Here is a 21,456-nt window from a genome sequence, read left to right on the forward strand (position 1 = left end):
GAGGCAAGATCACCATGAGCTCAAAGCCAGCCTGGACTACATAATGAATAGTGAGTTCCAGGCCAAGCTGGACTACAGTGTGAAATTGTCTCAAAAAAACAAAAACAAAAACTTAAAGAGAGGGACTGGAGGGAGGGAGGGAGGGAGGGAGGGAGAGAGAGAGAGAGAGATGACATCTCAACAGATAAGGGCCTTTGAATTCAGTCCTCAGAACTGGTGGAAGGAGAGAAAAAATGGACTCCTATGTCTTCGGACCTCTGCAGGTGCACTGTACCAGGTGGGCACCCTACCCCAACCTAACTAAATAAAATGTTGTTGTTGTTGTTGTTGTTGACAGGGTTTCTCTGTGTAGCTTTGGAGCCTGTCCTGGAACTCTCTGTAGCCCAGGCTGGCCTCGAACTCACAGAGATCCACCTGCCTCTACCTCCGGAGTGCTGGGATTAAAGGTGTGCGCCACCACTGCCCGGCTAATAAATACCATTTTAAAGCTGGACATGCAGCCAGGCATGGTGGCACACGCCTTTAATCCCAGTGCTCCAGAGGCAGAGGCAGGTGGATCTCTGTGAGTTTGAGGCCAGCCTGGTCTACAGAGCTCGCTGTAGGGAACTGATGGAGTGGAGCGGGTCTGGTCACAGATGACTGGTGAATGTGGGAGTCGGACTGAGGAAGGAAGAGCAGATATGGTCAGGAGTCGGCCTGGAGAAGTTCTTACTAATGAACTGTACAACTCCAATCCCAGCACTCAGGAAACCGAGGAGGGGAAGCATTGAGTTTGAGGCGTGGCTGGACTACAGAATGAGTTCCAGGCCAATCTCAGCTACACAGATCCTGTTTTGAGAAAGAAGAGACAGTTCAACCACAGAGTGAGTTAAGGTGTGGAGGAGTACCAGCTTAGAGTGTGATCTCCTGAGGAGACCGGAGGTGGCTCCTGCCTTGAGAGATCAGAGATGAGGAGAGGATGCGGGTCAGGGGAAGGGGACATCCAGGGATCGTTATGGCCAGCAGGAAGTAAATAGTGGGTGTGCTTCAACTGCACTGAGGGAAAGAAGTCTCAACAGAACCCCATGGTGGCAGCCTAACAGACTAAGCCTAAACCGGCCCCACACCAGGAAGAGTCCCAGGCCCACATCAGGCATGGTGTGTAGTCAGCTGTGATGGCTAGTGTTAATTGTCAACTTACAGAGTCTATAATCCCCTAGGCGACGGGCCTCTGGGCATGCCTGTTGGGCACCGTCTTGACGGCACTGAGGTGGGAAGACGCACCCATTGTGGGCAGTGCCATTACTTGGTTGGAACCCTGGACTGTGTAAGCGAAGAGAAAAAGGACACACATGCATTGCTCTGTTTCACTCTGGCTACAATGTGACCAGCTGCCCAGAGCTCTGACCTGACTTTCCCACAGTGGTGGACCGTAGCCTTGAACTTGTGAGCTGCAATCAATCCTTCCTTAATTGCTTCCGTTGGCATTCCGTCACAGGAACGAAACAGATAACTAAGAGAGTCTGTAATCCCAGTGAAGGGGGGACAGCAGCAAATGGAGCCCTGGCATTCACTGGACAACCAGCCTAGCCAAGTCAGTAAACTGCAGGTTCAGTGAGAGACCCAGCCTCAAAAACAAGGCAGAGGGGTTGAGAATATAGCTCAGTGTTACAGTGCTCCCTAGCAAGTGAGTTTAGTCCTGAGTTCCAAAAAAAAAGAGAGAGACAAGCCGGGCGGTGGTGGCACATGCCTTTAATCCCAGCACTCAGGAGGCAGAGTCAGATGGGATCTCTGTGAATTCGAGGCCAGCCTGGTCTACAGAGTGAGTTCCAGGACAGGCATCAAAACTACAGAGGGGCTGGAGAGATGGCTCAGTGGTTAAGAGCACTGACTGCTCTTCCAGAGGTCCTGAGTTCAATTCTAACAACCACGAGGTGGCTCACAACCATCTGTAATGAGATCTGGTGCCCTCTTCTGGCCTGCAGGTGTACATGCAGACAGAATAATACATGGCATAAACTGGGTGCAGACTTGTTATCCCAGTACTTGGCTGGTAAAGGCAGGAAGATCAGAAGTTCAAGGTTATCCTCAACTACATAATTTCCGGCCATCCTCAAATATTCGAGACCATCTCGGAATAAATATATACATTTCAAAAGCCCATTTCCTAGGCTGGAGATGAACCTTGAGGTGTGGTCATCTCTGTTCTGAGTTTCCTGCTCTTCCCAGGCTGAGCAATGCAATGTATGAGCAATGCAATGGATACACTTCTCTGTAGGTTTCATGGAAGACAGGAAAGTGGGGTGGAGAGAAGCCCCCGAGATGGGCGTCTTGGGAAGATGGGCCACATTGATGACTGTCAGTAGATAACTGTAACATTGAGTTCTTGGAAGTCAGGACTAGCAAGGACAAAGGCGACATCTTTGAAATCTGGCTGATAACTAGAGGGCCACTGACCCAAAACTTCTTGTTTTTTAATAGCCATGAATTCAGTCCTCTCAGCATCCCAAATACTGTTGAAAGTCCCATTTGGGGTTGCCCTTCCTTTAAGCCTGATCCAGAACGCACCACCTCTGATCCCTCATCTCCTAACCTTCCCCCTCCCAGGTATAATTCCTGACCCTTCACTGTCCACCAATCTCCTAGATAAAACTGAACTTGGATAAAGAGGGCTTTTTGTTTAGGAAAAGGAGCTTGAGATCTGATTGAAAGGGTGTAGACTGGCTGGCCAGGGTCCACATTTATTTATTTATTTGTTTGTTTGTTTATTTATTTACTAATTTTCTTTGGTTTTTCCAGACAGGGTCTCTTTGTGTAGTCTTGGTGCCTGTCCTGGACCAGTAGACTGGGCTGTCCTGGACTCTGTAGACCAGACTGGCCTCGAACTCAGAGATCCACCTGGCTCTGCCTCCCAAGTGCCAGGATTAAAGGCGTGTGCCACTGCCCCCAGGCCAGGTCCTCCTTTTTTAAACATTTATTTTATTTTATGTGTGTAGGTCTTAGCTTACATTTCTGTTACATGAACTGCATACATGCCTGGAGCCCTTGGAGTCAGAAGAGGGGGCGCCAGAACCTTTGGAACTGGAGTTCACTGGTGGTTCTAAGGAGCCATGTAGGTGCTGGGGAGTGAACGCTGACCCTCTTCAGAGCAGAAAATGTTCTTGACTGTTGAGCCATCTTTCCAGCCCTACTCTTCCCTTTGAAAAGGTGGAGGCCAACCTAGCTTGGGGGTGCTATAGGTTGTGAAAGACTAGACAGGGGTCTGAAGAAAGGGGTTAGAGCTCCGGTTTGACGGATCCAGGCCAGGAACTGTGGGAAAGGAGCTAAGGGCAGTGGGTTGTCGGGGTCGGCTTCACAGCTGGAAGAGACTAAGACAAGCTCTTCAGCGGCATGCTGGAGCCCGGGACTAAGCACACCTGGAGCTTTAACAGAGGGCCTTGGAGGAACTCTCCCTTCCTTTACCGGGGAAAATGCTCTCACCAGGGACCTTCCTCACAGGGGCTGCTGGGGGACAATGAGGAGGAGCCAGATCTAGGACTCCAGAGGAAACTGCTGACAACTGTTTCCCAAGTTCAAATAGTGAGTTCCTCTGTCTCTTGGGCCTACCCCTTTTGGCCCAGCAGGGGAGAGCAGGGCACAGTCTGCACCTGGCTAGCTTTCTTTCACTGATACACACACACACACACACACACACACACACACACACACACACACACACACTAGCAAATGTTCAATTCAGTCTTACAACTACTGTCCCAGGACCCAATAACACAACCTCATTGCTAAGCCATGCATTCGGTATCAACACATTCCCATTTTATACTTAGAGCCTCCATGCACACCCAAATGCCATGTTTTCTTTGCCTCCTTTGGTTCTACTCCTGGTGCCTAGAATTGGGACTGGTAGCTGAGAGGACTCAATAGTAGCTGAATGAATTTTCCAACCCATACGTAAACATCTATACACATGTCCACATCCACATTAATATACTACTCTACAGACATTTATACACACACCAGGGCCTCCTCAGTTCAGCAGTCACATGCATAAACACACTGGCACACATTCAGGCTAAAAAGGCCAGATGTGCACTCTGCACCAGACATACACCATCTGCAGGTACTACATAGGACTCCAAATGAGAAAGTGGCTGGCCAATGTCCTTGTCAGGCCATGTGAAGCCTGTGCGTCTGTGTGTCCATGTCCATGCGTGAGCACAGCCCTAAGCTGTCAATGGGGCAGATTAACTGTGGAGGGGGAGAGGGAGGTATCAGTCAGCTAGTTCTTCTGTTATCTTCCTGTGAGGCAGAAGCCCAGGTCTATCAGGGTTAACTGAAGATCTACAGAGCTCAGTAGGGGGAGGGTCTGTGACTTCCTGTTAGGATACACTGGGTAGGAGAGGGGCATCATGGGCGCTAAGACCCAAGCTCCAACCCACAGTAGGTTCTCTTCAACGGTGGGGAGGTTAGCAGCTAACTGGGAAGAAACCTGAAGGGGTCCTGTTTCTATCTCCCTATGGAACTTAGGAGCCCCTAACAAAGCTGACATAAGACAAATAATTCTGCCCCTCTCTTAATCCCTCATCAGGGGTCTTAGGCCCAGGGGAGACTGATTCAGGCCTCATCTGGGATGGGGGGATGGGCTCTGTTGGTTTTTTGTTTGCTTTCTTTTTTTTTTAGCAATGTCCCAGAAAACAGCAGAGAGTGTCACAGACATTCTAACTGCCCCAAGGTCCCACAACCCAAGTCCTTTCCAAGGACCCCGTCCCCAAAAGCTTTCCAACATCTTCACCCAAGTCTCTCTCCCAGGATCCCTGCTTCAGAGCACAGGAACCTTGTAACAACTCGAGTTAAGGGGCAGCAGTTGGGAGTGGGGGTGTCTGTGAGAAAAGATACCACCTAAGATACTGGGGCCAGGATAGGGTACCTAGGAAGAAAGACTGGGGCCTGGAGTGAAAGGCATGACTCAGAAGAGCTCCACTGAGGAAAATGAGGAGATTCCTGAGAAAGCCTGTCTTGAACTGGGGGATTTTGTTTTTCAGACAAGACGAACTCCCTATACAGACCAGGCTGGTTTTGAACTCAGAGATCCTTTTGCCTCTGAGTGCTGGGACTAAAGACGTATGCCAGCATGCCTGACAACTTTGCACCAATGACTAACCAGGACACTCTCAAACCAAAAAGTCTCTTTATTGATTGGTACCATACATGACTCAAATGGCCAAAAATAGGAAAAAAAAAAAAAGGAAAAAAAAAGAAAAAAAGTAAAGAAAAAATAGAAGAAAAAACCATTACAGTAGGGATGGGACCTCCACCTCCTCACCCTTTCCTTTGGCTCCTGACAGCATCCTCCCAAAAGTGGCTGGCGTGGAGGAAGCAGGGCACAAGGGACCCCATAATCCAAAAGGGAGAACAGGGAGAGAGGAGGTACCCATACACTCTGGGACTGGCCACAGGAAAAGGCAGCAGAGCCATGAGCCACAGAACCACAGAACCACAGAACCCTGCTCTTGGCCTCTCCGCACCCTGACCACATGCTCCGACTAGGAAACGGAGCTGAGGATACTGACTGCCCCCTCCCTTCTATGAGGGAGAGGACACGGGGAGAGGAATGTCTACCTCAGCTTGGGAGAGGACAGAGGCCTGTTCCCCTGGTGGGCATAAGCTCCTTTCCCTCAGTGAAAGAGGCTAGGACTAACTACACAGTTTGAGGGGCTGGGAGAGGAGGAGGGTTCTGGAATCAAGCGGATAAGGTCCTCTCACCCTATTCCTGACACACTGAGACAAGAAAGCACAGTGACAAACTAAGCGGCCCTTCCCTCTGTCCTCCCCACCCATCCAAGACAGCTGCTCGGGTAGGACTGTAAAAATACACACCGTGGTGGGATGGAGCTAGACTCCGGGCACTAAGAGGCCAGGCCAGCGCCCCGGAGCCTGGGGAGACATCCCATAGGGGTTGTCAAAAGATGTGGTCATCAACGATCCCATCCCTAAGCGATGGCATGCTGCCCCCAACTCCAGTCACCCCAGGGGAAGAGAAGAGAGATGGCAATGTGTCTCCTTGGTCTGAAGCTCCTCAAACTGTATAAAAAGGTAGGCATACTCCCCCGCCCCAACTCTCACCCCCACCTGGGCCCGGGCCCTCCATCAGCCGGAAGGAGGGAGGTAGCTGGATTTGCAACAGGGGAATAGGGGACATGAGTGACTTTTTTTTTTTTTTAATTTACATTTTTAATAATATTATTTTTTTTAAAAACTTGGAGCTGGGTAAGTGGCAGAAGGGAAGAGCCCAGAATTTTACCCTCTATTAACAGCCACTTAGGGGAAAGGCATTCGACCAAGCCCCGTAACTTTAAGCCCCTAAGGGCTGTGGGTATAAACACCAGGCTCAGAGGGACAAATCAGGAGGCTGGGACACCCAGAACCTGGGGTGAGAATGGGGGCAAATGCCCTGGGGAGAGGAGGGTCAGGACATTCCTCCGAGGCCCAGGGTCCACACAGGCATCCACATGAGTACCCCCTTCCCCCAAAAGGCTCTGCAGGGGCCAGGCCCAGCCCAGGGCAACTGGGGGGCAAATCTTGGCACCTGCCCCAGTGAGTCCAGTTCCTCCCTGAAGTGGGTGGATGGAGGTTGCCCATTTCAGATGCTCAGTCTCTTATTCCATCTTCTGCTCCCTGGGGCCTTGAGGGGTGGGGGCAGGCGGAGCACTGGGTGGCCATGGCAGGGCCTTTACTGGGAGGCCTGTGACGTGGGGTTCTCCGATTTGCTCTCTTGGCTGGATGGGGGCTTGCTGTTCCAGGGGCTGTTGGCGCCCAGTGCAGGGGAGTTGTTAAAGCTGTCCTCGTCGTCAATGCCGTTGGCCGCGTCAAACTGCGTGTTCTCCAGCCGAGTGATGAGCCTCTCGTCCTCGTCCCCGAACTCCCCGCCCATCAGGGTGGGCTCCCCCACCACCATCACATCCTGAGAGTGGCGGAGGTCCCCAAACATAATCGGGGCAGGGGCTCGCCCGACCCAGGGCGGCACATATCCCCAGAGCCCCCATACCCTCCCCAGAAGCTCAACACCCCGCCCCCGCTTCATACCCAAGCTTAAAACCCCAGCTCCAGACACCCTCGGCTCCTGGAGTCCTTCCTTCCCACTAAGGGATGCCGGAGCATCACAGCTTTTGGCCCCTACCCATCCGATTCTGGAAAGAAGGATCATTTTACTCCCCTAGCTCCCTAATCCATCTCCCTCTGGTTTTAGGGGCCTCCTAAACTTCTGTCCACATGTTAAGAGAGTTGAGATCAAAACTATGAGGGAGGAAATGTGTATGTTCACAAATGTGCGTGTCGTCTACATATGCAACATTCACGCCTGCACACCTGTCCATCAGTGTGAGTGTATTCTGAGGGTGTGCGCCTCACGCTATCTGCTCTGAACGTGTGTCTATTCTCCCAGCTGATCCTGTCCCATGCTCTATGCGCCTATGGCTGAGTGTGTGTGACCACAACCATGCATGTGTGTGCCTGGCCACCAGGGCTCTCTCATCAGTGAAAGGGGTCAGGCCGTGCTGGCTCTAGCGTACACGGGGGAAACTGTCTTGGCGTCTATGCCTGTGGGTCAGCTCAGGTCAGACAGGGGGCAGCCCAGAAGAGAAGAAAGCTGAGATGCTTACAGGTACCTGGCTGGAGAGCGCGAAGGTGCTGGCCGGGCTCTTCTTCTTGCTGTTGCTGTTGTTGGTGTTGCCGCCCCCCGAGCTCATGGTGCTACCCCCTGACATCTTCCGTTTCCGCCGCTTGCTGGGCTGCTGCCGCGCGGGTTCCGCTGTGCCAGGGAAAGGACAGGCAGGTGGCAGAGGGCCCTGCATTCCCACTCCTCAGGGGCCTGTGTCCACCCTGTCCTCCTCAGTCTTGTAGCCCCAGGAGCAAGAAACAGAGCAGAGGGAACTTCACGGAGATAAAAGATACAACCTCGGGGTATCCCATCAGAGCCTGGTGAGGGCAGGGCCAAGGCACTCACCAGGAGGTGCTACCATGCGCTGCCACTTCTGGAAAAGGCAGGTCTTGAGGCAGTCTCGGGGGCTGAGGCTGTAGGTCTTGTGGCGGGACATGAGTTCCTGCATGGGCTCGAGTATCACACAGAGCTGCGGGTAGACCAGAGGATGGATCGGATTGTTAGGGGAGAGGCATGCAGCTCAAACGAGAGAGGCTGGGCAGAACTGCGATCATCACACTCACTCGGAGGTAGTTGAGAGTGGAATTGGAAAGCCCACACCGGGTGATGTTTTTGGAGAGCTGATCCAGCATCTGGGGGTCCTGGGCCTGGAGACAGAGGAAGAGCATTGGAATCTGGTTGCATCCGTTCACCTGAGCATGGGACATACTGAGAAAGGGGCTAGCACTAAACCCAGCTATCTCCCCTCTACTAAGTTCGTCAGGGAATGGCACAGCCTGCTCAACCCCGCCACTGCTAGCCCTTCCCCTTCCCTTAGGGCCTGCTCACAACTCACGTGCATGGCCAGGATGCTCCTGGGGATGAGTTCTCGGTGCTGCCGGATACTGAAGTGCCACGTCTTTATCCGCATCATGTCGTCAAACATGAACTCCAGGTACAACCGGCCCTCCACACACACCTGGGGATAGGCTCGTCATACCGCTGCCCTCTTCCCCACGCACACAAAAATGTGCCTGGTACAAGCTCTCCCCTCGACTCATGACTCTCCCCCTGGATAGACTTCTGCTACCTGTGCAAGTGTCTGGGTGCATAACTGTTGCAGCACGCCCCCTCCCCATATACCTGTCATACCTGGCCTTTACACACTCACAAATACTTACACACACATAGTAGGAAAGCTTAACAGATCCTCGTCCTTTTCCCAAGTAGCCAGAGAAAAACCCATCTGCTACAAGCTCTATGAGGTCAGGCTCTCGTTCACCGTATACCTCGGGGCCCAGAAAACTGACATGAATAAACCAAGTAAATATCTGCTGAACACTAGGCTGCCCTCCCTTCTCATTCGGCCACTTCCCATTATGCCTCCTTGGGGAACAGCTGTAGTGCGTGTCGGGAAAGAGGAAATCAAAGCCAGGTGCCCTCGGTGTTCCATATCCTGTCGGTTTGCTGACCTGGGTGAACATGGGTTTGCCGTGCTGGGTCACCATGCTGCCCTGGTCACAGTCGAGGGACACAAAGTTGCTGTGGAATGCCTCCTTGGGGTGCTTAAGTACGTAATACAGCTCCGTAGCGCCCCCCTCAAAAATGCTGCGGAAGTATCGTGGGATCAGGGTCCGGCCAATGGCTACAGAGACAGAACAATTTTTTCAGGACAGAGGTACTTGAAAAAGGACCAAGGCGGATCTCTTAATGCTTCTGGACTCAACAGAGTGCAGGGAAAGTGTGACACTCTCCCAGAGGCCACTCACTGTATCTCTTTGGTCCATCCTCCAAGCAGAAAGTAATGGTCAGCATGGCATCATCCTCGAAGAACTCAGTCGTGAAAGCATCCCACCAGAGATTGTCACACTCCTGAAGGAGACAGAAATGAGTAGGTGTGTACAATGAAACATGCCGTAGGGTGCTCCCCTGGACCTCCCCCTCCTAGTCTCTCCTTCCTCGGCCATACCTCTGTCCAGTTCTGTAGCCGTTTGTTAAGCTCGAATATTCTATAGTCGGTTTGGTTACCGTATGGTGTATGCCTCCTGGGGAAGGGAAGAGGTGAGGTCAGGAGCGGACTCGACCTGTCTACCCCACTTCTGCTCAGGTGCATGCAGAGGGAAGCTTCCGACTGGCTGACTCCACTTACCCTATCCCAGGCTCCAGGTATGTAGGTGGGTACATAGGAGTCGGGCTGTGTAAGGGAAGAGACTGAGAATCAGGGTGGAAGACAGCAATCACTGGAGAGGGGGAGAGGCCAGTCCCTTCCCTCTCCAGGCAAGTCAGCCTCTGATGAGGGCTGGGAAGGAGGAAGGCGACTCACCCCACATCCCGATCCAGCATGGTGCCGGGATGAAAGGGAGGGAAGGCGTTGCCGTTCGGGGGCTCCTTCGGCGAGTACAGCTTGAAGGACTTTGAGGAGCAACCTAGGAGGGAATGGCACAGCCCTAAGCTTCCCGGGAGCTCCGCTGGAAGCCTGCCAGGCCGCCTGGGTGAGAGGCTGGTCTGCTGCTGTCTCCAGTCCGGTTACCAAAGAGTGGTGACCTAGAGAAGCGGACTAGTCCAAGGACCACCTACCACCCCTTCAAAATCTAGCTCCCATCTTATTTAAGAGACGGGAGCAGGGCTGGAGAGCTGGCGCGGGAGTAAGAGCACGGAGTACTCACTCTTCCAGAGGACCCGGGTTTGGTTCCCAGCACACTGGGCTGCTCACAACCTCCTGGAACCCCAGCTCCCGGGGACATAACACCCTCCTCTTGCTTCTGTGAGCACCTGCAATTGTGTGCACCCTCCCATGTCCCCTCCCCCATAATTAAAAATACAGTAAAACTAGAAAGAAAGAAGCAAGCAAGGAGTATTGAGCCCTAAACCTAGTCTATCCTCAAGATCTTTTTTTTTTTTTTTTTTTTGCTGAGACTAATGAAGGATGAACCGAAACAAGGAAGAAAAGCCAGTATCACAAGCCGGGAGGTGGTGGCGCGCGCGTGCATGCACGCGCACGCCTTTAATCCCAGCACTTGGGAGGCAGAGGCAGGCGGATCTCTGTCAGTTCGAGGCCAGCCTGGTGTACAGAGCAAGTTCCAGGACAGCTAGGGCTACATAGTGAGACTCTGTCTCAGAGAAACCCTGTCTTGAAAAACCCAAAAAAAAAAAGCCAGTACCACAGAAAAAAGATCAAAACATGACAATTCTGCAAACCTCCTTTTTATCTGCATGGTTTCATTCAATTTTGTGAGGCAGCGGAACCAACAGTAACATTCCCATTTTTAAGATGCGGCAACTGAGGAAGGAACTTGCCAAGAGCACACCATTAGTAAGCAGCAAAAGTGGGATCTGCACCTAGCTACTCTAATTCCCATTCCATTCCATTTCCATCCTTTGACCCTTCACTGTGCACCCTGGTGACCAAGGTGGGGGGAAGACAGAGGGAATTAGGGAATTCTCTGCTCTTCCTCCACCCCGCAGGGTCTCAGGAGGGTAAGGGATAGAAAGATAAGGGGGGCTGGTGTGCCTGTTGGGTGCGGCCCACCAGATAAACAGTTGAGCTTTTGGCCTCCCCCACCAACAGCCAGTCCCTTATCAGCCCTGCCCCCATACCCACACCTACAATGGGTAGAGCATTGTTTCCAGACCAGAAACTCAAAGTCTAGCCCTTTTTGAGCCTTGAGGTGGGAAGGAGGCAGACGGGCTTCTAGTACATTCTACTCACAAACGGTAAAGAGCCTCCATTCCAGGGGCAGACACTAACTAGAAAGGGGTCTCTGTTGTACACATGGGCATGTGCCGGGGTGCCCCCTCCCCCACTTCGTGAAGCGGCATGTATATCCCTGCACACTAGTTTCTAACTGCCACAGTTAGATTCATACTTGGATAGGAGCCAGTTACCCAGGCAACTCTAGTCTTCCCCTCCCCACCAGAAAAGAGGGGAAACTGAGGCATGTTCTTGAAGGTTCTAGTCCGGTTGTTCTCACTTCCTTGGCCCCTAAAACTTGACTGCACCCAAAAGGCTACCTGCTTTGGCTATATCTGAGCCCTGTCCCTTAATTTAGACATAAAATTTATTTTGCTCCTGGGGGGGGGGAGACAAAGGAAGACCCTGTGCCAACATTGTGCCACTTAATTTTCTCCCCAGGGGCCCCATATTACAATGTGGGTAAAGGGGGGGTCCCCAGAGGGGCCCAGACTACAATCTCTAAAGGTGCCAAGAGTCAGAGCTTGTGTGTGCCTGCACACGCGTGTGCCTCATCCTGCCTAGCAGGCTTCTACCCTCAGCTCGCCTGAACACGCCTACCGAGGGCTGGAACCCAGCAGCCCCAGGCAGTATGGGGTGCCCACAAAAAGCCCTCATCTTGTGCAGGAGCTCTCTCACAGGACCAGGTCCACACACTCTAAGCACTGCCCACATTACTTTCCCACTAGTCCTGGCCTGGCCCTGTGCTTCAGGAACTGACAGTCTCCACTCAGCCTCGAAGACGCTCCACTCCACAGACAAGCAGACGAAAGCCACACAGAAAGTTGGAACTCATGTAGGCCACCAAAGGCCAGGCCTAGGCAATGAATCCAAGAGTCTGGTTTCTCAGAACTGGCCCTCATCCCCTCTTTTCCTAAAAAGCAGAGCTACCTCTGCCCCAATGAATTTCTGGCCTCCTGAAGAAATGTATCAGCTCAAGAACTGGAGAGGGGAAAACAAGACAGCTGAGTTCCTCACTGGTATGGTTTGGGGCGAGCCTCAAAGTTCTGGGGAGCTAAAGGCCAAACTCTGTGGCCTCTATTTACATCTCAAGTGAATGGACTCAAACAAATCCAGCATCTCTCGGTACTGGGAGAGCCATAGCAATTCCCAGTAGCCCCAGCACAAGGGGCTGGGGATGAGGAGGGGAGGGACATCACCCTGACCATCTGTCCCTGTTGCCGCCTGTCCACAGGAGGAGGAATACAGGGACCAAGGTGGGGGTGGGAGTGAAGAAGGAAACGTGTCATCCAGCCCTGGAGTCAACACCTGCCCCTCAACAATCTGGAAGCTTTGAGGAAGGGGGTTGAAAGGAAGAGCTCAGAACTAGCAAAGTTTGCTCAGGTTGGAAGCGACGTCCCGGAGGCTGAGACGGTACCTCCAGCTGGGCATTTCCATGGTAACCAGACTGACCTGAAGGCAGGCCGCCTCCCTTTCGGGGCTGACCACAGGTCAGCACGCTCGCAGCCCCCACGCTGGGCGCCGGGGCACTTCTCCCCCGGTCAGCACAGCAGGCCCGGGCTAGACAGAGGGCCTTCTGCCCACCCCGACAAGCTCTCGAGGTACCCAGACTTACCTGGGAGAACTGAGGGGGTCGGGGAAGGTGCGGGGAGCGCCTGGAAGCCCTCGGGGCCCCTGGCGAGGGTGAGGACTTAGGTGGAGGCAACTTCAGCGGCTCATGTCCCTAGTGGGACCGGCCGGTCTGGCGGGGACCTCCACTCCGCAGGCCGCACAAAGACTCGCATGCACAGCCTCCGCCCGCCCCGCGGCGTCCGCAGCCCGGGGGGAAAGTTACAATGGCCACCGGGCCGGGGACTGGGGGCCGGGGGGCCGGCCTGGGGGGCGGGGGGCCGCGGGGAGTCCGGAGCCTTCTTTGTTTGCAAGGTTTCCCTCAACAATGGCTGCTCGGCTCTTTCCTCTCTCCTCCTCCTCGGCTCTGCCCGCCGCCGCCTCTCGCTGCCTCTGCCTCCAAGCAGCCCGCCCGCCCGCCCGCCCGCCCGCGGCCACCGGGCCCCTCTGCTGGGGAGGCGGGAGCGGCAGGGCCCGGCACTCACACTCACTCACTCACACTGGCACACTCAGACACACGCAGCGCCCGCCTGCTCCTTCCTTTCTCCCTTTCTCTCCCTCCTCCCTCCTCCTCCTCCTCCCCGCTCGCTCGCTCGCTCGCTCTCCGAGCCTCCCTCCGAAGGAGGCCCCAGGGCGGGCGGAGGGTGGAGCTGCCCCGCCGGCCCCGCCCCCTCCCCGCCAGCGAGGAGGAAGAGCGGAGGGAGGGAGGGAGGAGGGAGGGAGGGAGGGAGGGAGGGACTGCTGAGAAAAACAAAAGAGATTGAGACCCGGAGACCGGGGACTGAACGGACTGGGCCAGGGGAAGACCTGGGCCGAGAGGAGGCCGAGGGAGGCCAGCGGCGAAACGCACCCTGCAGAGCCACAGGCTGGGGTGACGGGCGGTGCTGGCCTTTGCAGACTCCTAGGTCTTCCCCCAGCCAGCCAAACCTCCCACAGACCTCTCGGGTAAAGGCCGGCCTGCACTGCCACTCTGGGCTCCTCGGGAGAAATCCAGGAGCGGCTGGGGGGGAGGAGGCTGTGGTGGTGGTGGGGGCTGGGGGGGGGTGAGTTTTTGTACTTCTGACGGACCCACATTCTGAGTGCAGCGTGCAAATACTAGAGAGAAATGGACAGTCCAGGCTTCCCAAACCCAGCCAAGTCCCAAGTCCTGGGTTAGATAGATCCCCTTTACAGAACACCCTTCCGGGACACCACCCCTGAAACCACGTGGACGCTAGGGAAAGAGGCGCAGGGGCGTTGTCAGGGTAAGCAAGGCAAACTTGCCTATCCAATGGTCCTTAAGAGGGGCCCTTGAAGCCTTCCCACTACCCCAGGGCTTAAGAAAGGCACTTGGCTTTGGGAAACTGCTTCATATGAAAAGGGCCTTCCTAGGGGAAGAGATACTTCAGAAACTTGGGTGGTGGTCCAGGCCCTCCTACTTCCACAGGAAACACACGCACGGGCACCCACTCAAAAAGGAGCACCTACTTTCATCCCCTGCAGTTGGAGGGTGTCGTGTACGGCCCTCCTTCCCCCAACTATATTCACAAACAATCCAAGGCCAGCGAGAAAATGATAATATTGCACCTGGCTCTGTAAACATGCTCCACACATAAATTACACCTCTCACTTCCACGGAAATCAGTATCTGATACACACTCCTTAAACCCTAAACACACTCACAGCCTGGACAGACACACAGCCTGAGTTAGACCCTGACATCTATTTATAGGGGGGCTGGGACCATGCATGAATCCTGACCCCAACATACACCCCAAACCTGTGTTATTACTTGCTAAATCCGGAACACACTGTAACATGAATATCTTGGTCAGTTTTATGCATGGACTCTCTCCATAGCCCATCTTCCTGGAACCTGGACTCCAGTCTCTCATACCTTGCTCATATGCTGCTCTACCCCAGCTTCCACAAACACTGAAATCTGTGCCGTTTATCCAGAGCCTGCAATATACAGCCCACCACTAGGATAAAAGGCATTTCTTGTAGCTTGAAGATTTAGATCCCGACTCTGAAATAAGAAACACTCTTCCACTACCAACAGAACAATGCCTGTCGTCTGTGCCTTTCAACTTTCCAAAGTGATCTGGACAGAGTGGAACACACCTGTAATCCCAGAACTTGGGAAGCTGAAGTAGGGATTTCAACAAGTCTGAGGACGGTCTGGGATACACTGAGTCCCATGGCCAGGCTCAGCCACATGGAGAGACTACTTCAAAAATAAATACATGGTTCTGGATGTGGTGGTGCACGCCTTTAATTCCAGCACTTGGAAGCAGAGGTAGGCAGATCTCTGTGAGTTCAAGGCCAGCCTGGTCTAAATAACAAGTTCCAGGCCATACAGGGCTACATAGTGAGACCCTGTCTTTACATGGGGCATGTGGGCCTGGTGGAACACACCCGTAATCCCAACACTCAGAAGGCAGAGGCAGGAAGAAGGATCGAGGAGTTCAAAAACAGCCTCAGCAAAGAACCAAATTAACTTTCCAAAGCATGTTTATAGGCATTGCCTGAAGTGTGCACACAGACACACAGACACACATGGACATTCATACAGGGAATCAAATACACAAATTTCACCAGAACAAGGGGGCTTGAGGTTGGAAACCTGGACTTTTAACTCCACTCGATACAAACCCAGTCCTGGAGCAAGGCAGCCCTTCCCAGCCCCATTCCCTTCCCCCTGCAGGCTTCAAATGCCTGTCCACGTAGGGATGGGGGAGGAGCGCATGCTCTGGCTTTTGCCCCCAGCCCCCAGCCCAGAACTGCCTAGTCAGACAGGAGCCACAAGGGGCCTCCCCTCTCACTGTGAGGGGCCCTTAGGCACCAAGATGTACCAAGACTCCGACCTATCATTCAAAAGGCTCTTAGTTCCTTTTCTGTGGCCAGTCTACTCCTGCTCTGATCCAGTTCCCCCCAGCGCACAGGGCAGGAAAGGTCCCGCCAAAGGCAGCAAGTCTATGTCAGAAGGCCCTAAACACTGGTGCGTGGGGACAGCACAGAATGACAAAGGTGGTGAGGGAGAGAAGCCTACAGTACTCCTGGAGGTGGGGGCTCCGAGGAAAGCAGCCCACAGTATGAGGTACCAGCACTGCCCCCTGCCCGGGCCCCTGACCCAGGCCTCCAGTGTGCCTGCCCCCATTCCTTTGTCTGTGCCCGGCCTCCCGTTGGCCTGGCGCTCTGCCATCCTCCTCTCCTGGCTCCCAGCCGCCACCACTGCTGCCTCCTCCCCTCCCCCTACTTCTCCCTGCCTTAACCCTTCCGAGCCACATGCTGCCCCAGACAGGCCTTAGCCCCTTAGCATCCTGCCCAGGGAGATGCTCCTGAGCAAGGCTTGTACCTGCCTCTGGTAATTTAACCCAAGCTGTTTCTCCACCCCAGGAGCACCAGGAGGGCCGGAGGGGTGTGTACATGTGTATCTTGTGGTGTTTCCGCGTGTGCATTTGTGAGGCTGTGTGTGCTCTGGCTTCCCTCAGTCACATGTGTGGGGCATGTGCTGTCTCTGTCGGGCTGGGGGAGGAGGAGCCCAGAGACACAGCAGAGCACAAAGGAGAGACTCAAGCAGGCAGGCAGGCAGGCAGCCCGGGCGCCTAGGCCCCAGGGCTGCTCAGGGTGATGGTGGTCCTCAGGCCTGAACTGCTATATGCAGCCAGAATGCCCCTGGCTGAATGAAGCATGTGCTGTCCTCACCCACCCATGCAAGCCTGGTCCCCTCTCCTACCCCACCTCCTACCGTTCTCCACTCCAAGGCCTCTCCTTAAGCCCCTCCCACGGGGCTCTCTTGAGTCTCGCGTCCATCCACTCACTGTGACATCAGTCCATCAGAGAAAGACCCTCTCCCCTTAGCCATCCTTTGCTCCTTCCCTCTCAGCCCAGCCACCAGACATCAAGAATGTGAGTGAAAATGCACTGACTGAAAATGCTCATACTCATCCCTGGGCATGGGTCCTCTTCCTGTCTCCATGCTAGTCAGTGACTCTGAGGAGGACCTGTTTGTTCTCTTCCCACTGACACAGGTACCCTGCCCCAATCCCAGGACCAACCTCCCATCCCCCCCCCCCCCCAGGCTGACCACCTCTCCACATACAAACCCTACCTACTGTTTTTGTAGGAACTAAGGATAAAAACTTAAGTTTCAGCCGAGTGGTGGTGGCGCACGCCTTTAGTCCCAGCACTCAGGAGGCAGAGGCAGGTGGATCTGAGTTCGAGCTCTGCAGCGCCCAGTCAGTCAGGGCTGTTACCCAGAGAAACCCTGTCTTGGGAGGAAATCTTTTAAATTTCAGCCTACCAGCTTGTTTAGAGGCTTACCTTACTTTGGGCTCTCAAGCATGAGGTTGGAGGGAAAAGTCCCGAGGGAGGGCTGAGAGCATGAACTAACTACCCCTTGTCTAGCATGGGCCAATTGCAAATGAGAAAATACACACACAAACATACACATCAAACTTGTGGGATGGAGAGGAGGCTAGGCAGGAGTCCAGCTTGGCGGGCTCTTCCCTCTCTCCTCCTCTCCACCCTCTGCAGCGGGAGCCAGGAGTTCCCACACCCAGATATTCCAGGATCCTCAGGCTCTCCTAACCCTCCTCCTGGGCCCTATGCCCCTAAAATGTCAGCCTCAGCAGGCACTTGAAGTGTGTGCCCAACCCAGTCCAACTTGGCTAGGGTCACATGATTTCCAAGGAAGTTTCTGCACTGGCAGCTTCCCTTGGGGGAGTGTGTGTTTGTGAGTGCTGGGGGGGGGGGGTCCTAGTTATGAAGTAGAGGCTTCTCAAAATACAGGACATCTGGAGGGGCAAGGGATCCAGACCAGACTAGACCCAGGACACTGACCACTGACTTCTAGAGGAAGCTGACTCCCTCCTGGAAGGAAGGCCAATGGGAAAACCCAGAGTTATAAGGAAGGGGACAGACTATATTCTCCTGTCACGTGGCTCTACGTTTTCCTCCTGGCACACTTGTAGAGCAGAGCCTACACCCCAACCCTATGAGAAAACACTCAAACACAAACATCATGCCTGGCATGACGTGATACGTTTGGGGGGAGGTTGTGATTTGAATTTGGGTCCTCCAGTTTTAACTTCGGGGGTCAAGCGTTGCTCCCCCTAACTCAACTCTGCAAACCACTCTTACTTCATAGCCTACCTGGAATTGATACATTTCCCCTCCCACGAAGGGAGATGGCTGACCCAAGGGCCCAATTATCTGACACCCCCTAGGAGTGCTTTCAGTCCCTTAGGAGGGCCAACCTTCCCTGGCAACCGACAGGAAAAGTTAGAGGGGGGCAAGATGGGCCCCAATCAACTCCTCCCCCAAACAGCATCCTCAGAAACAGCCCGGGGGGGGGGATGTCACAAAATATGTAAGAGGCAATAGGCAGCAGGGAAGGGGGGGAACCCAAACCATCCAATCACAACTCTACGATGACCTGAGGGGGGGGTCAAAAGTCCAAAGTCACTTCTGATTGGCTAACACCCTGGAATTCTGGGAATTTCAGTGCCCCCATCCCTCCCCAGTTAGCCTTCCCCCCCCCTTTAAAAAAATACAAGCCATCCTCAGCACCCCCTCCCCGTGCCTCTGGCTGCAGCGCATTTATACAGATGAGCAAACCCTCCCCCGACTGAGGCCCCGCTAACTCTATTCCGCCCTCGACCCCACCATGCCTTCGACGCCCCCCACATACAAATTATCACCAAACCCGGGGTGAGGGAGCCGACAGGGAGGGAGGGGCCAGGCGGCCTCGAGATCCACTCACCAGGACAGGCACAGCCCACTGACATCTTCACATCGCCCGCCGCTGGGGGCCCAGCCGAGTCACGGTGCCCGCCCCTCGCAGGGACAGGCCGGGCATGAGCCGCTGCCGCCGCCCGCGGCCCCCGATGCCCTCGCCGCCGGCCCGGCCCGGCCTCTGCCCGGTGCGGGCGGCCCCTGCCTGCAGCGAGGGGCCTGTCAGGCGCGGAGCAGACAGGAAGGAAGCCAGGCAGGAAGGCGAGCCGCTTCTGCGTGTGTACGCGCGGGTGTGCGTCCCCGGAGTGTGTGTCCGTGTGTGCGCGTGTGCGTGTGCGTGTCTGTGCGCTCCCGCCGCCCTCGCCGTCGCCGCCCTCGCGCTCGCTCCCGCTCGCGCGTCCTCTCCCTCTCGCCGGCGCCGGCTCTCCGGCCCTCGTCGGGCTGGGCCGGGCTTTATTAATATGCTAATTGTCCTGCTAGTGGGAGGGGACAGCCGTGTCAAAGTGACCCGGGCGAGCGCGCCGCGAGCGACGACGTGCGTGCGCCGCGCGGCGAGGGGCAGGGAGCGTCCCCGGGAACGGCATGCATGTGACGCAGCTCTTAAAAAACGAGACGGAGGCAGAGACCCCGGCGAGGGCGGGCGGGCGCTGGGGTGCGGGAGGAGACGAAGCCTCCCGCTCGGCGTCCGTCCTCCTCCGGGTGCGCGGGGTTGGGAGCGTGGCGGCGCGGGAGCGGGAGCGGGGCTTGGGGGAGGCGGAGCCTGGGTGGGCAGTGAGGTGTAGCCCTCTCTCCACCCCCGGGAGGGATGGGGCACTGACCCCTGCCTGTGCTCTCTGCCGAGACCCTAGCCTTATTCTACAGCCCCTGTGTTGCGCGCTCCACCCCGCAGCGGGGTGGGAAAGGAAGCACGATCCTAATGCTCAGAGCAAGCCCTGGACTCATCCCTTCTCCAAATTAACCAGCCCTTGCCTGCTAAACCAGTTGGGACTAGAGCTAAAAGGGTTAATTAAATAGGGTCCCCACCCTCCCTCGCCTGAGGGCCTGAGATCCGTGTTTTGCCAGGGACACAGGGGCTGTGCAATGACCACTAGGTTTGAATAGGGGGGACGGGGGACGGACTACGAAGGCCATCCTTTCCTCTTGCAGGCTCTGACGCACCAGTTGAGACACTTCCCATCCCCCCACTTTCTCCTTCCAGCCCTGGAGCCTTCTAACCACCCACCCCCATCCTCCGCCCCCTGGAAACAGCTCTCCGTTGAGGGTTTTGGAGGTGGAGAACAGGAAGCCGACTCCTCCTGTGCCCCCTACCCGTAGGGGCAGAGGCCACGGCGTGGGTGGGGGTGGGGCATCCTGGGCAGTCTATGTAAGAAACACTCTTCCATAGGGAGAAGCCTCCCAACCTTCAGGCAGTCCTCAAGGACTCCCCAACCCAACCCTAAGAGGGGAAGAACTCCTCCATCCCTTCCCCAAAGCCCAGCCCTTGCTGCCTCATAAACAGGAAATACCTATTAGCGGGGAGGAGGGGAGCTGCCTGGAGAACAGAGTTCCAGGGGTCCCCAAGCCCTAGCTACTCTTTCTTAAGCTTCAGGGTGTGATCCACGGGTAGAGGCTGGGAATCTGGGCTAGTGTCCCTTCCATAAGGTGTCTGGACTAAATTGACTGGAGAGTGGCTCCCCTTTGTTGCTAAAAGGGGGATTGGTTAAGAAAGGTGTTTGATTTCGCTACCCGGACTTAGAGTTTGTACAGCTGCCTTGACTGGCCAGGGGGAGGTTACAGATGTGGAGACTGAAGTGCTAGGAGACCCCTTCTCCCAACCTTAAGTTTTTTTGCTAAGGAGCAAGAAACTCTGGAAGGAGAGTCTGGGGGATTGGAAGGAGGGCGTGCCTAGGACTGAGAGCACCCCTCCCCCATGTTTAGAATAAGGGGAGCTCCTCACACTGGATAACACCGCCAGCAGCCTTTCCCGTCTCCACCCCCCACCAAGGGCATTGAGGGACTTGACTGAAACCATCCGCACACGACCATTTCCTTGGCGGCATCCTCTGCCAGAGTCCATCTCCTTCCCAGTTTCTCTCAGAGGTCAGCACTAGAGGGAGCAGAGAGACCCTAAGGGAACAAATGGCCAAGTTCGGGATGCTTGTATTTGAAAGCCAGCCGCAACCCCTCACGAGCTGAATGACCAGGACAACCGACAGCCCCGCCCCGAACTCCAGCACTACCTCCTGTAATTGGCACCTGCGGCTGGATGAGATGTAAACCAGACAATGTATACCTAGATGCTAGAGAGCCCTCCTCCCCAGGCAGCCCGTGCTGGTTTAGACATTAGCACTGGCATGCTTTTTTTTTTTTTCTTAGATTATTTCAAGGATAACATGAGAGTGCTGAATGTATGCGGTACAGAGGAAGGGGAGTATTTTTCAGCCTTAACAACTCCCTATCGCCACCATCCATGAATGTGCCTTCTCCCAGTCCTGTGACCACTTGTCCCTAAGGCCACTCATTCCATACAACTAGCTAGACCAGATTCCATGGTGATCCTGATCGCCTAGTGGGTAATGGGGGATTCCAACCCACCCTACAGAGGTCTCCCTGCCTTTTGAATCAAAGAGTCTTTTAGATTGGAGATGGGGAAGGTGAAATGCAAGGAAGGAGAAAAAACAAAAACAAAACAAAACAAAGCCCTGAAATAGCAGGCAAGCACCAGGCTCTGTGCTCGGCATTTCATACCTGTGGTCTCCTTTATAGGGACATTTTATATGTGGGTGTATGTGCCTGTGCACATATGTGTATAGGTTCGTGTGTGCATGTGGAGGCCAGAGGTCAA

At 54.7% G+C, this 21,456-nt stretch overlaps 1 protein-coding gene across 4 annotated transcripts; it reads right to left on the reverse strand.

Annotated features, from left to right (window-relative positions):
• Positions 1-6,185: 6,185 nt before the first annotated feature.
• On the reverse strand, positions 6,186-19,056 carry Ldb1 (LIM domain binding 1). 4 transcript variants are annotated; one of them, XM_076563195.1, is made up of 11 exons: positions 12,922-13,314; positions 9,939-10,041; positions 9,765-9,809; positions 9,585-9,660; positions 9,385-9,487; positions 9,088-9,260; positions 8,472-8,594; positions 8,200-8,283; positions 7,982-8,105; positions 7,644-7,786; positions 6,186-6,940 (listed from the first exon to the last, which is right to left on the reverse strand). In XM_076563195.1, the coding sequence occupies exons 2-11, from the start codon at positions 9,956-9,958 to the stop codon at positions 6,710-6,712; spliced, it is 1,122 nt and encodes a 373-aa protein (XP_076419310.1). In that variant the 5' UTR covers positions 9,959-10,041; positions 12,922-13,314; the 3' UTR covers positions 6,186-6,709. The 4 variants fall into 4 exon arrangements, with proteins under 4 accessions (XP_076419310.1, XP_006988274.1, XP_006988273.1 ...); XM_006988212.4 differs by having other exon boundaries at positions 7,638-7,786; positions 12,922-13,107; XM_006988211.4 differs by lacking the exon at positions 12,922-13,314 and adding an exon at positions 18,661-19,056 and having other exon boundaries at positions 6,571-6,940.
• Between the last annotated feature and the right edge of the window lie 2,400 nt (positions 19,057-21,456).

This window comes from Peromyscus maniculatus, chromosome 1 (assembly GCF_049852395.1).
Source record: "Peromyscus maniculatus bairdii isolate BWxNUB_F1_BW_parent chromosome 1, HU_Pman_BW_mat_3.1, whole genome shotgun sequence".
Taxonomy (NCBI): Eukaryota; Metazoa; Chordata; class Mammalia; order Rodentia; family Cricetidae; genus Peromyscus; species Peromyscus maniculatus.